This window comes from Lissotriton helveticus, chromosome 1_1 (assembly GCF_964261635.1).
Source record: "Lissotriton helveticus chromosome 1_1, aLisHel1.1, whole genome shotgun sequence".
NCBI classification, from domain to species: Eukaryota; Metazoa; Chordata; class Amphibia; order Caudata; family Salamandridae; genus Lissotriton; species Lissotriton helveticus.
Window position 1 is genome coordinate 1,949,431,059 of NC_136057.1, and position 15,823 is coordinate 1,949,446,881.

The 15,823-nt window shown below is 49.8% G+C and overlaps 1 protein-coding gene across 2 annotated transcripts in view; it reads right to left on the reverse strand.

The window, feature by feature from the left end:
* The window catches only part of LOC144755218 (complement factor H-like), a 1,175,739-nt gene that overhangs the window by 1,009,811 nt on the left and 150,105 nt on the right, over positions 1-15,823 (reverse strand). For both annotated transcript variants that reach the window (XM_078643916.1, XM_078643925.1), the window contains exon 5: positions 14,400-14,594. In XM_078643916.1, coding sequence (XP_078500042.1) covers positions 14,400-14,594 — 195 coding nt within the window. The remainder of the gene's footprint in view (positions 1-14,399; positions 14,595-15,823) is intronic.

The following is a 15,823-nucleotide window of genomic DNA, read 5'->3' on the forward strand; positions in this document are numbered from 1 at the left end:
TGCTACTCGGGTGTCGGGCAGCGGAAGACCTGGGAGTAGTCAAGTTCTCGTTTGGAGTGCACCAGGAGTCGATTCAACAGCTCATAGCAGAATTATCCGACATTTTAAAGGCATTGGGAAGTTCACGGGGAGCAAAGTACACCTCCACATCGACCACACCGTCCAGCCGGTGGCACTAAGGCATCGCTGCATTGCTTTCCATCTCAGACCCCTCGTAGAAGAGGAGCTCAAGAAGCTGGAAGCGGCAGGAATAATAGAAAAGGTGACGGGCCCCACTCCCTGGGTTTCACCCATAGTGGTTAGAAGAAAACCGAAGCAACCAGGTGCCGTCCGAATTTGTGTGGATATGCGTCTCCCCAACGCCGCCATCACGAGGGAGCGCCATATAACGCCCACAATTGATGATCTAATAGGTGAAATGGCGGGAGCCAGCTGGTTCTCAAAGCTAGACTTGCGCTCCGGATATCACCAACTGGTGCTCGATGAAGAGTCACGCAACATCACGACTTTCTCGACCCACGTAGGACTTCGGAGGTACACTCGCCTCAGCTTTGGTGTGTCCAGCGCGGCCGAGGTATTCCAAAATGTCATACAAGAACTGATTGCGGACATACCAGGTGTGATAAACGTCAGTGATGACATCATGATACACGCCCGCAACATACAGGAGCACAACAACCGATTAGCGCAGGTGTTCCGGAAGCTCAGGGGAGCTGGTCTCACATTGCATCGGGAAAAGTGTGAATTCTTTAAAAGGAAACTGCAGTTCTTCGGATACACTTTCTCCACGGAGGGGGTCAACCCGGATCCGGACAAGGTAAAAGATATCAAGGAAGCTGCTCCCCCGACCACCACCGTCACAGAGGTCCGTAGCTTTCTGGGGATGGTGAACTACTGTGGGAGGTTCATCCGGGACCTCGCCAACCTCACACTCCCGCTGAGAGAACTCACAAAAGACACCACGCCTTGGAGATGGGGGCCGGAACAGATGAAAGCATTCCAAGAAATCAAAGGAGCTTTGTCCGACACCACAACGCTGGCCTTCTTCGATCCCCGAAAGTTAACGCTTGTAGCCGTGGATGCTGGTCCTGTATGATTAGGAGCTGTCCTGATGCAACGGCAATGAGCCGATGAAGACTGACCCTGTGGCCTTCACCAGCCGCTCCCTTACGGAGACTGAACAACGATATTCTCAAATCGAGAAAGAGGCGATAGCAATCCACTGGGGGTGCCGGCACTTCCACCTGTATGTCTACGGGAAACCGTTTGTAGTAGCCACTGATCACAAGCCGTTGGTTGCTCTCTTCTCAGGGACCTCCACAAAACCTCCACCTCGCATCGAGAAGTGGATGCTCCAACTTCAAGATTACAACTGCCAAGTGGAGTATCAACCTGGGTCCAGGAATCCCGCAGATTATCTTTCTCGGCATCCGCGAGCAGCCACTCAAGAAGAAATGGAGGATGCGGCAGACACCGAAGCATACGTGAGGTGCGTCACGGCCCGATCATGCCCGATGCCCATTTCGCTGGAAAGCATTGCGGAGGCCAACCGGAAGGACGACTGCCTACAAAGGGCCCGAATGGCGCTACAGAACAGGAACTGGCACCGAACCAAAGAGGAATGGAAAATACTGACGCCTGAAGCACAGCGCATCATGGACAGCCTTCATCACGTGAGGGGAGAACTGAACGAAGATGACACTGGATGCCTGTTGAGAGGTCACCGACTGGTAATACCATCATCTTTAATGGCTCAAGTGGTACAACTGGCTCATGTCGGCCATCAAGGGATGGTCAAAACAAAATCTCGATTGCGGACCAAGGTGTGGTTCCCCCTCATCGACGACCTTGTGGAAGCCACAGTAAGATCGTGTGCAGCTAGTCAGGTCACTGGGGATGCCCCGGGAGAGGCACCAGTCATAGCAGAACCCCAGCCACGACACCCATGGGAATGTGTTAGCCTGGACTTTGGCAGTCTCCCGGATGGGCGACACACCATGGTAGCCATCGACGATCACTCCAAATACCCGGAAGTAGAAATAGTTTCCACCACCAGCGCTATGGAAGTCATTCCCAAAATCGAGAAGATAGTGGCTGCTCATGGAGTGATGAAAGAACTACGCACGGACAATGGCCCTCCGTTTCAGGGACAAGAACTGGCCAGCTACCTCAGTGCCTTGGGAATCCGACATCGCAGAATCACTCCTCGATGGCCACAAGCCAATGGCGAAGTGGAGCACTTCATGTGAACCCTCAATAAGGTGATACGGATTGCCCACGACAAAGGACAATCGTTGGAGCTGGTGATATTCATGTTTCTGAGGAGCTATCGACAGACACCACACACAACCACTGGGGTTGCACAGGGACATGTTCTCATGGGGCGAGTGGTTGCGGACTCCATTCCGCATCATCCCCACTGGAAGCCAGAATTATCCGATGAAGACCAGATCGAGGCCAAACGGCAGAAAGCCTATGCCCAAGCCAGCCAGCGTAGGAGGGCCAAAGCCTCGCAGATCTCCAGCGTGTTAAAATCTGGATTGTGGCGTAAACATTATCGGCGCCATCTTGTCCTTTCCAGATCCATACGTGCGCCTAAGCAGCAACCATTTTGATTGCCATGGCCTCTCTGCCCACTCCCGATAGCCAGCGTCTCTCTCTCTCTCTCCCCCTCACTCCCCAGCCTCGCAAGCATCCCCGACAACCCCCGGTCTCTCCTGCTTGGGTCATAAACGCACCTCCGGCGCGACCCCGCCTCCGAGCCACATCCCGTGCTGAACCCCCTCACTCTTTCATCTCATTCATAGAACAGGCCCTTTTGATAACCTCTTCCTCCCTGCCCGATTGTCCGGCCTGACCCCAGGCCATCACTTAACTCAGCAGATGCAGTTTATTGCCCCTACAGTAGGACCTCGCCCCACATCAAAGGAGCGGTGATTAATCAATGCCTTCACACCCCTAGATCCGACCGATCGCCCACATTCCCGTTCCCAGCGGAATGTCCAGCTGCGCGATAGCCATCATGCTGTGATTTGGGTGGAGACCTCTACTGTAGATATGTGTGAGAGCGGGCCTGAACCGGGGATTCCAAAGATGCCTTTGTGAACTTCAAAGCAATACCACGGATGTCATAAATGTAATAAAGCCATAAAACTGTGTATAGGAGGCCAGGCCTCAGAGATGCGGTTAGAGCCCCTCGAAACGATACCTCGTTGTCTGATCTGATGTGTTCTGCTCCGTCGGAAATAAACTCCTGTTTCCTGCCTTCCAGTCTCCAGCGCCTGCCTCTTTATTTGGTAACCGTGAGTTGGGTGAGAAGCGGCTAACGCCGGGCAAACCAAGAAAAGGGATAATCGACCTGATCTGCCTGACCCCTTTTTCTTACAATTGGCGTCCCAAATGTGGGGCCCATCAGCGACACGTGGATCCAGTGGGAGAGGTCCTGACGACGGAGTGAACGACTGCAACGATCGGGAAGTGCACCTGCCCGATAGACCCTCGTCTGGCAGCCGATCATCCGAACTTCACTGGTTCCGAGCAGACCTCTCTCGAGTGATCTACGGTCCTGACTGGGAACCATCAGGAGTGCCGCGACAGAAGATAGAGGACGATCGGGCGCTGGAATCGTAAGACAGGAAACTGTCCATGCGGTCCGGGTAAGGTCGTGTAACACGACAAACTGTGAAATATTTGATTGATTGATTGGAAAATACTAGTATTACTCTCCGAATTGTTGGTCCTCTTGGAGATTCTCTGTCTGCAAACGGAGAGGAATAGAATGTATTCTCTCTTCCTTTGCAGGTAGTGAAGGGTAGGTAACGCAGGCCTTTGCCCCCGTTGTAATCCGTCGTGCCTATCTCTCTCCCCCACTGATTGATTGTTTGCCCGAACATTGTTTGTTCGAGGATTGCTTTCTCGAGAATTCTCTGTCTACAAACGGGGAAGGATAAAAGTATTCTGCCCCCCTTTGCAGATAGTGAAGAATAGGTAACGCAGGCTTTTGCCCCCGTTGTAACCCGTCATGCCTATTTCTTTCTCGCCACTGATTGTTTGATTGAACGGACATTGATTGTTCGATATCGGTTCTTTGGAGGTATTCTCTGCTTACAAATAACGTGGAATAGAGATATTCTGTCTAGTCTTTGTAAGCAGTGAAAGGATAGGTAGTGCAGACTTTTGTCCCCATTGCAACCCGTCATGCCTATCTTCTCCCCATTGTTCAGTAGTTGGTTCAACCCGGACCGCTTATTAGAGGTGGACCATCCGGCTCCTCTGGAGGGCACCCCTAATAAGGATATGTTTTTAAAGTCTGGACTAGTCGCCGTAGCTTATAGTAAGTTATGGCATAAATATACTAAAAAGGATCAGGAAAGTCAGTGGCCACTGATAGGATCCTTCGATGACGCAAAAATAAGCGTGCTGGAAACAGCCCTTTGTAACAATAAAACAACGCCCACTATGCTTGATAGTTTCGGCATGTGGCGCAAAGAAGCAGAACAACGAAAGAAGAGAGAAGAAGCAAGAATAGGAAAAGAGTTACGAAAGGCAGCCCACCTGACCGCTAAGAAACTAGAGGAAGAAATAAAAAAAAGAGAGGAGGTCAGACAAAAGCAGGAATCTGAGTCGGCAGGCCAATGCCCTGTTAGGACCCCCTCTACACTCTACCCTGAGCTGCCCTCCAAACAACGGGCGAACGATGAGTTACTGCTAGGTCCTCCGATCATCTACATGCCCCCCCCCCCCCCTATGCCCCCTCCCAACCTCTAGTACAGCACCTGCCAGCTCCGAGTGCAAATGAAAATGACCTTGGAGCTAGTACCCCAGCCCTCACGGCCTCCGCACCGGCCGCATTAGTAACGACATCAGATGAACTCGAGACTAGCAAGCAGCCACCAGCCAGACTGAATAGATTGAGCAAAGATGAGCGGGTTGGAATTGACAAGATAGTAAAGACACTGGTAGAACGGAAGGAGAGCAAAGAATACGCGATAGATATGCACAATTCACATGCCGGTAGCCACAGACGGCATTTCATTTTACGGTTTAGCTACCACACCCTGAACGCATATGAGGATAGGTATCAGAATCAGGGTCCTGCTAAACTGACAGCTTTATATAGAAAAGTCAATGTTGGAGACAAGGCTGAGCACGACGTGACGGACCTCTTCATGCAAACGCTTGAGGTCTTCCGCCACCTCACGGAACAGAAACCAGAAGTTAAGATTACAATCCCTGAAACGACTGGGTCCTCATCAGAAGTAGCCAACACTATGATGCCTATCAGAGAAGCCGCCCCCTACTGGGTTCCCCCGCGAGGTCAGGGAACAAACGACGATATCAACCACGCAGATGCGAAGGGGAGGTTTGTGTACAACTGGGTTTATCAGCCATGGGATCGGCAAGATATTTTAACTTTTAGGCAAACCCTGCCCGATTTAAGAAAGAACCCAACAGCATTTTATACCGAACTAGGTACAGCCTTGGGTTCAACAATAATGACTCTAGCGGACATTGACTTGTTTTTCAGGTTGTGTCTGCTGGCTGACGTGTGGAAGCAAATCCGGAAAACCGACCACACAGATCTGTTCGGACATACCTGGAATCAACTCAGTGAACTAGATAGACAGCGAGAGCCCGGAAAGAAACCTGTAAAAGACATACTGGAACTCCCGGACAAAATAGTTCAGAAGCTGAAGACATTGATCCCAGAGAAGAAGGTAGACTGGTCGATAGTCACGGCTTGCCGTCAGAAACCCCAGGAAGACGTATCAGAATACTTCTCCCGACTTGAGACGGTGTTCTCCGACTACAGTGGCCAAGACATGACCACTGCAACCGGACAACACCTATTCATGCAAAACTACGTAAAGGGTCTATCGCAAGAGGTCTCCCAAAAGTTACAGACAAGCGAGAGTAGTTGGGGGGCCTCCAAACCTGCAGCCATCCTTCAGATGGCTCAGTACTACGAACACCAAAAGAACGAGAACGATAGGGCGACTGAGAAAAAGAAAAAGGACTTGAAAGAACGAGTGATGATTGCTCAATTGCAAGGAGTGACGACAGGAAGGGAACAGTATAGAGGAAACTACCAGTCGAATGCCCCTAGAAACCGCACACCCACACCCGGCGCTCCACGAACAGACCTCGATGAGAACCAGTGTGCGTTTTGCAAAGGATTTGACCACTGGAAGTCTCAATGCCCGGTTCTTCTGGAAATGATTAAAAATAAAGAGACGAGGGACATGACGAATGGCCCCAAGACTAGAGGGCAGAGACGAGGGCACACCCACGACACCAACAATGACAGACCTGGCAGACCGAACACGTTTGACCGTCCCCGGCAGAATCAGTGCCAACAGTCTGACTGCGACAATGCCCGCGACTTTATATAGGACTGCCAAGGGCAAGGAAGGGATCCAGTCGAGCTCTATGTTAACCAGCAAGGTCCTTATGTCACCGCTAAGGTCCTAGGTACGAAGTCTCCATTCCTGGTAGACACTGGCGCAACACGTAGTGCGTTATCTAAACGACTGATTCCAAGGGCACCCTTGTCTGGCTCACACATAACATCAATAGGCTTTGATGGAACGCCCTCCACCAACCCCTTATCCGCACCGGTTTCCATCGACTTGGACAGTAACCCCACTGACACGACGTTTCTACTTTCCTCCAACACCCCCGATGCCATTATGGGACTTGACTTACTGAAGCATTTCCGAGCTACTATCAGGTGTTCACAGGACGGAGTTCGAGTCATTCTGTACGATAACCCGACTCTGCTCAGACCTCATCCCGCACGACACATGTTCTCCATCTCTGACGCTGACGCATCCTTACTTGACTCTCTACCTCTGTATCTGTGGGCTAAAACTGACGCTGACGTAGGACGAATGATGATCGACCCCGTGCGCATAACTGTTCGCCAAGATGCGATACTCCCAAAACTCCCACAGTATCGGATATCGCCCGAAGGTGAGAAGGCATTGGTAATGATAATCCAGTCCCTGGTAGAGGCAGGAGTGGTAGAGGAAGTAGTCAGCAATATTTGCAACAGCCCTATCCTACCCATTGTGAAGAAGCAGGGCGAGGGAGATGAGAAAGCGTACCGCTTCATCATCGACCTTCGAGAGGTCAACAAGGTAGTTGTACCCCAGTACCCCGTAGTCTCAGATATCGCCACCATTCTGACCCTGATTCCTTCCACAGCCACCACCTTCACTGTAATAGACCTCAAGAACGCTTTCTTCTCCATCCCCATCTACCCAGACAGCCGCTACCTTTTCGGCTTCACGTTAAAATCCCGCTCATATAGATTTTGTAGAGCTCCCCAAGGCTACACAGAAAGTCCCAGCATCTATAGCCAGGCCCTCAAGAGGCAGCTGGACGCCGTTCAACTACCGGAGGGAGTGGTGTTGATACAGTACGTCGATGACATCCTTTTGGCGGCCGACACCACTTCACTTGCAGTCACAGCCACCATCCAACTCTTGCACTTCCTTGCGGAAAATGGCCACAAGGTCTCCAAGAAGAAGTTGCAATTCTGCCAACCCCAGGTCACCTACCTAGGCCACCTCTTGTACAAAGATGGGAGAAAACTCACACCCGATCGAATTCAGGCCATTCTAGAAACCCCTGTCCCAAAGACCCAGAAACAAGTCCGCTCCCTGGTAGGTCTCACCTCCTTCTGCCGGCAGTGGTTGCCAAATTTCAGCCTCATTGTAAAGCCACTACTTTCCCTACTAGCCTAAGATGTCCCCTTCCCACTCCCTTGGACCCCCGAATGCCAATCTTCCTTCAAAGAACTTCGAGACGCCCTTTGTTCTGCACCAGTCCTAGGGACCCCCGATTACACCAAGCCCTTCTCTCTCTACACTCACGAAAGGGAGGGGTGCGCTTTGTCTGTCCTGACTCAAACTATTGGTCCCAAGCAACGACCATGTACCTATTTCTCTGCCACCCTTGACCCTGTAGCGAGAGCCTTGCCTGCCTGCCTTCGAGCCGTAGCTGCCGCTGCTGTCTCTATCCGACAAAGTGAGGGGATTGTACTATTGAATTCTCTCACGGTATTAGTGCCCCATGCTGTTGACACCCTCCTGAACCAGACTAAGACGCAACACCTGACTAGCGCCCGACTGACTGGATACGAACTGACTCTGCTTGCACCCCACATCACGCTGAAAAGATGCACCACACTGAACCCAGCCACCTTGTTGCCTCTGCCCGAAAACGACCCAAATGTCCCCCCTATACATGACTGTGTGACCCTCACAGACGAACAGACCAGGAGTAGAGTTGACCTCCGAGACACCGCTTTCGCAGACCCTGACGGAGAGCTCAGGGTAGACGGCTCTTGCATCAAACTCTCCGACGGCACCACCTCAGCTGCCTATGCAGTAACGACAGCCCAAACAGTAATTGAGACAGCCCGCATCACACAACGATCCGCACAGGCGGCAGAACTGATTGCCCTCACACGAGCATGTATCAATGCGACAGGGACCACGGCAAACATTTACACGGACAGTCAGTACGCCTTCGGAGTGGTTCACCATTTTGGACTCTTGTGGAGAGAAAGGGGATTCCTGACGTCCCACGGCACGCCCATCCTCCACGGAGATCTAGTCTCCGCCCTGATTGAAGCAGTTCTCCTCCCCAAACGATTAGCCGTAATCAAATGCCAGGCACACAGAAAAGTGACGGACATCAAAGGACAGGGAAACGCACTAGCCGACATCACTGCCCGAACCACAGCTGAGAATAGGACGACGACCCGCATGTATGTGACCAGGTCACAAGCAGAGAAGTGGACTGACGCTAGGGAAACGATTAAGGACATCCAGATGGCCAGCTCACCACCCGAATTAACTGAATGGGCACGGGTGGGATTGAAAGACGATGAAGGCTGCTGGCGGACAAAGGACACAAACAAATGGTTGCTGCCTGACTCGTACCTGATCCCCATACTGACTATAGCACACTCCCCCGCACACATAGGATCTGCCCCCATGATCGAACTCATTTCCAGGGTCTGGCACAACGACAAAATTCCCGACTCAGCCAGACGCCTGGTCCAGCAATGCCTTATCTGCCTGCAACACAACCCTGGGAAAGGAACTGTGGTACCCCGGGGAGGGTTTGGGGTCCCCGACCATCCCTTTGAGGTCCTCCAGATGGACTACATCCAACTAGAAAGATGCCAAAGCCTGAAGTATGTATTAGTCATTGTGTGTGCCTTCAGCAAATGGGTAGAAGCCTATCCAACCCGTGATAACACTGCCATGACCACTGCCAAAGTACTGCTGAAAGAGTTTTTCCCTCGCTACGGCCTTTGTCGAATTCTATGGAGCGACAACGGCCCCCACTTCATAGCTGAAGTTATCCAACTAATCTTGAAAGGGTTGGGTGTAAAACAAAGGTTCCATGCAGTCTTTCACCCCCAAACTGCTGGCTTAGTTGAGCGACACAACGCCACACTGAAACTAAAACTGTCGAAGATAGTGGCCACCACAGGACTTAAATGGCCAGATGCCCTCCCACTGGCATTACTATCAATGCGCTCCACTCCCACTAAGCACCATTTGACCCCCTACGAGGTTGTATTTGGGCGACCGATGAACCTCTGGACTGCCCCTAAACCGACCTCCATTCACGACGTCCCGGATGTCCTACTGTCTGAATACTTGTGCAAATTGACTAAAACATTGTCTGTCATTCATCAGCAGGTGCAGCAGGCCATCCCCGATGCTTCCAGGGGTCCGGGTCACGATATCCAACCGGGGGATTATGTGCTGATCCGAAATTTCCAACGGGCAAAGAGTGTGGAACCCCGGTGGACGGGCCCCTGGCAAGTACTGATCACCACCCGGACGGCTCTTCGAGTGGAGGGGAAACGACACTGGCTGCACGCACTGTAAGAAGGTCTCCTCGACCCTCACCACGACAGAAAACGTCAGCACCCAAGAAGAGCTCCTGAACAAAGACCGGCCATCACTGAACTGTTATCCTGATACCGAGGCACTCGAACTTTCAAAATTCTCAGATCCCACTGTGCCATCCAGGGAAGGGTATTTCCTACGTCGAAAGGAGGGAGCTTCGGCTAAGTAGACCACAGACTAAGTTGAATCTCTGAACGGTAGCCTAAAACACAACCAAGGGTTACCCGGAGAGAAGCTAAACGAAGTCTGCGGTTCTGCCCACTACCGAGCACCTCGAAGATGATGGAAGTGCCAGATAAGAAGATGATGGAAGCGCCAGATAAGAAAATGACGGGAACAACCGGAAATACCCACTATAGGAACCCAAAGACTGACAGTATGCACAAATCAAAGACAATTGCCCTTTTCATTTTCCTCCTCTTTTGCCTCCTCCTCATGACTTCCTTCTGGATCGTGTAAGAGAGTGCTCCCGCTCATCAGATATTGCTGACCACTGCACAGCCAACCACTATGAAAGAGCATCACCTGATCTCCCTTTCGCCTCAGCTCCGAGAAAGGCGTAAGGAGTTCTGGAACAATTCCTTCGTGCAACTATTGCACCAACACAACCTTGCCGCCAACGCCACAAACTGCTGGATCTGCGGGTTACTCCCACATGCCACCGGACACTCCATCCCTTTCATCCCCTCCCCTTTCTCAGTTCATGGCTCCTGCCTTGCCTGGTTGATCCTCTTGCAAGAGAGCTACAAGGACAACGCCACTTCTGGTCAAACAGTGTCACACTTCTACGATGGGTTCTGGCTGAACAAAACCGGGAGGACATCTGCTCCCTTTTGTCCTTTGACCTCTGGTTCCTCCTTTCATATGGACATCCCTGCCAAGGAACGAGTTGAAATGCAGGTGTTCCATAATCCAGCCAGACCCACCTTCTCCTACCTACGGAAACGAACTGCTGCCACTCTGACTGTGGCTCTGTCTGTCATCAATGTCACGGGCCTTGTGTGCCTCGAAGGCCTGGGAACGCAGCTGGTGGGTCGCAGTTCCTGCCACATCACCAGAACATTGGACTCGATTGATCCCCCCTCCTTTGTTGCTTCTCCGAATATGTACTTTGTTTGTGGCACCAAAGCTTACACTTGGCTTCCAAAAAGTTGGGGGGGTACTTGCTACATCACCTTCGTTCTCCCTCCAACGTACGTGGCCCCAGCAAACCATCACCGGCAGAAGCGCGCAAGAGACATTGACCAAGCCGACTCCACCGGAGCACAGTTCCTGGATGCAGTGAAGGGACTTGTTCCTCTGTGGGGCCCAATGGCAAACAGCCGCGCCATCCGACACCTGACCCAGGCAGTAGAAACGACCATGAACATCACAGCTGGCATCCTCACTAACAATACGGCCGAGCTTCAGGCAGTCCGCCTGGTGGCTCTTCAGAACCGCCTTGTTCTAGATGTGGTTCTAGCTGACCGTGGAGGAGCATGCCGCATCATCGGATCCAGCTGTTGCACCTACGTGCCAGATAACTCGCCCTCAGTCTACAAAGCTATCGAGCATCTCCACAGACTTTCCTCGGAGGTTCACCAGGAGCAAGAAGGATGGTCGCTTGGGAGCTGGTTTTGGGGTACTTTGAAGGACTGGGGATGGAGGTTGTTTACATTTATATTGATACCGGTCGTGGTACTGTGTGGGTGTTGCCTAGGTATTCAATGCTTGCCACCTTTGTGCTCACTCATCGCTAACTGCATGTGCCCTAAGACTCCGAATTTCGACACTGAACGTATGAACGCTTTGTATGATATCGAAATACGTAATCTAATGGGGATAGACATAAATTGACAAGCTGGCTAGATATGTTGAAAAGGGAGGACTGTTAAAATCTGGATTGTGGCGTAAACATTATCGGCGCCATCTTGTCCTTTCCAGATCCATACGTGCGCGTAAGCAGCAACCATTTTGATTGCCATGGCCTCTCTGCCCACTCCCGATAGCCAGCGTCTCTCTCTCTCTCCCCCTCACTCCCCAGCCTCGCAAGCATCCCCGACAACCCCCGGTCTCTCCTGCTTGGGTCATAAACGCACCTCCGGCGCGACCCCGCCTCCGAGCCACATCCCGTGCTGAACCCCCTCACTCTTTCATCTCATTCATAGAACAGGCCCTTTTGATAACCTCTTCCTCCCTGCCCGATTGTCCGGCCTGACCCCAGGCCATCACTTAACTCAGCAGATGCAGTTTATTGCCCCTACAGTAGGACCTTGCCCCACATCAAAGGAGCGGGGATTAATCAATGCCTTCACACCCCTAGATCCGACCGATCGCCCACATTCCCGTTCCCAGCGGAATGTCCAGCTGCGCGATAGCCATCATGCTGTGATTTGGGTGGGGACCTCTACTGTAGATATGTGTGAGAGCGGGCCTGAACCGGGGATTCCAAAGATGCCTTTGTGAACTTCAAAGCAATACCACGGATGTCATAACTGTAATAAAGCCATAAAACTGTGTATAAGAGGCCAGGCCTCAGAGATGCGGGTAGAGCACCTCGAAACGATACCTCGTTGTCCGATCTGATGTGTTCTGCTCCGTCGGAAATAAACTCCTGTTTCCTGCCTTCCAGTCTCCAGCTCCTGCCTCTTTATTTGGTAACCGTGAGTTGGGTGAGAAGCGGCTAACGTCGGGCAAACCAAGAAAAGGGATAATCGACCTGATCTGCCTGACCCCTTTTTCTTACAAGCGGAGACCTAGTATTGCTTAAGAATCATGTCACCAGCGGGAAATTTAGGCTGACGTATGAAAAGAAGCCATGGAAGGTGGTTAACGTGAAAGGAACACGCGTCATAGCGATCCAAGGCCGAGAGACTGTGACTCGTAATGTGTCCCACTTCAAGCGGTATCATCCTGAAACAGGGGTGGTTGCCGCGCCTGAGTCACCAGAGATCCAGGTACCATCAGGCCTAGTGACTGTCAGTTCCCCGACATCGGAGGTTGTTACCCTGGGGAATAGTCTCAGGAGTCGACAGGTGAAGATAGTGGTTGCCCCGAAGAGCCGGAAGACGTCAGTGCTGAGCGGTGCGGAGATGACTCTGTAGCCCACGACAACGAACCGCCATCCCTGGCTGGGGGTAGTGTCACACCGGCCAGAGGGGTCTCTCAATATCGGCTGCGGAGGAACCCCGAGCCATCCTGCCGTCTACGGGACTATGTCACGTAAGACTGTTCCACTGCATATTTAAGTGAATTGTCAACCAGAGACTGTTAAGTGAATCTCAGAGACTGAGTGTGATTATTTGTGATAATTACCCTTCCGGGGTACTTGGTGCATTTTCTATTTTTGTTTTTTTTGTGTTTGGGGAGGAATGTTGTGTTCCAGCTTATTTACGCCTGTGGCGCAACAGGCGTGCAGAGTGACTCCCACGTGACCTACTTAATAAAAGGGGTGTCCGCACGTACGTACGCCAGTTGGCAACGACGTGCAGAGCCACCAACAGTTCCCCAGTGTCCGTGTGATTCCTTCATGAATATAAGGCCACGTGTTAGGCCCATTACACCCCAGGTGCCCTCTGAGAGTATATTGCCCCGACACAACACGTGTTACTAGTAGTGCCACAAAAGAAGAATCCCCCATAGGTTAAAATAACTGTCTTTGAGGTGTGTTAACTCATAGCATGTCGCATTTTCAAGATATATTTGAGGACCACAAATTTCTTTATCAGAATGTGGGTAGTAATAGTACACTAACTCTCACACTTTGCTTTAAAGGCCCCGATCATGCTCAGGCTGGAGAAAGGTGTGTTAGTAATCACACCAATGTGTTCTGACACGGCAGGGATCGACAGATAGCACCCAGTCACGAATATTGCTAGAAAAATGTTCCATAACATAGAGATTTTGATGTGTGTCACACCAAATTCTGCAAATCCCATTATTTACCAGCCAATTTTCCTGAGAGAAATTTCGGCATATTTAACCTGCAGAAATGTACCAAGCGAAAAGGCGGGGGTACGCTGCTTATCACCAGTGGTTAATTTGTAAAACATTAGGTGCCAGGGAAGCTTGCACAGTACATTGCCCCAGCTGGTGCTGCCAATTACAGTAGCAACACAGCTACTAATCATTCCACTCCAACAAGCGGGACAATTCATACTATTCAAAGCCCCCTATGCTATAAAAATTGCTTGGATGGCACGTATTAGTGATTGTTAATGTACATTAAATTAATAAACAGATGTTGTTGTACTCATAGCCAAATTTGGCAGACAATTTCACCCTGTGGCAGACTGACACAGGCAGTGTGCGAAGAATTAAATTAATCTATAATCTTAACTGTTCACTTTACAGGGAACCTGGTGCAGTTGGAAGGTGAATTGCAAATTCTGGTTTAGAGTGTTCTCCTGAACTAAAATCGATAAACAATATTTGGCGTGTTTTTGCATGTCTCTTTTATACTACAATACATAAATTAGTTCTTACCTCTGCATTCTACAGAATCACTGCTCCACTGTCCACTTGATGTACAGTAGACTTCATTCGGTACAGGTCGTGCTAGTGGGGAATCGCACTCAAATCTTAAAACGTGGCCAGCAGGAATGTCATCATCAATATTATGTGTTCCGGTTGCAATAACTTTGCCATTTTTAGGTGCTGGGAATTGTACACATTTTCTAGCTGCAAAAAAAAGGAACATTTTGTTTTAGATTTATTCATTTTGTTAAATATTAGAATTGCTTTTAAAAGAAAACACTGCATTATATTCTAAAGGCTGGTTATTGCTAAACTTTGCTTTACTCAGTTTCTGGCTCCTACCTTGACTTGAACAGTCCTTAACACTGTGATGTATTTTAGAGCTGAACTATATAAACTGAAGTTCTAATTAGAATAAAGGGCCCGATATACTCAATACTTGTGCAATCTCGAAACCCTGTGATTCACAAAATCACAATATTTTCTATTGCAAAAGTTAAATATGCAAAGGATTCAACCTTTTTTGCAATCCGATTCTAAACTTCAATTAAGAAGGGGCATGAAAGTGGCGGCGCCTCCTAACTGTGAGTTGCAATGGTGTCTAATAATAGCTAGCTAAAGCATTTGTGGTCTCAACCCACTGATCAGTTAATGATATCTCAGAGGAGATGGTAAATGATTCACAAAGGGGTACTACCCAGTCCCTTTGGAGATTTTATGACAGAACCTATTAGTACATACAACAGTGTCTCAGCTAGACATCATTTGAACAGGGCAATTAAAAAAAGTGATATAAGTCACATGAGGTGGGGGAAATAGGGAGACCACAATGGAAAGGTAAGATGAAACAATTATTATTTTGTAAGTAGTTATAACAGCATTACAGTACAAATTCAATATACAAGTGACCATTCCACACAAGTGAGCACTGGATGACTCTAATACTCCTTTCACCATTCTCGCTGTTATTTTTCACCCCTGTGTCACTGCGCCATTCACTTTCACTAGCACGCCCAGTGCTCACTTGTGTGGTATTGTCATTTGTATATTGAATTTTTACTGTAGTGCTGTTATAACTACTTACAAAATACATTTTTTTTCATTTTACCCTTTCTATTGTGGTCTCCCTTATTTTCCCCACCCCTTGTGATTCACATCACTGTTTGAAATGGCCCTGTTCTAATTATGTCCAGCTGAGACACTGTTGTCTTTTACAAATATTTGCCCTGTCTCACCTGGGTTAACGGATCTACTCCTGTTTTTGCTTCACTATTTGTTCATACATCACATCCCAAAATCAGAGACAGATTTCAACAGTGTTAATTGTGACCACATTTTGCAACCTGCTTTTTAGGAAATCAGGCCCTATATTAAATAAAGTAATTTTGTGACAATCTGTGCGATTTTGTAGCAACAAAACAATGTTTACAATT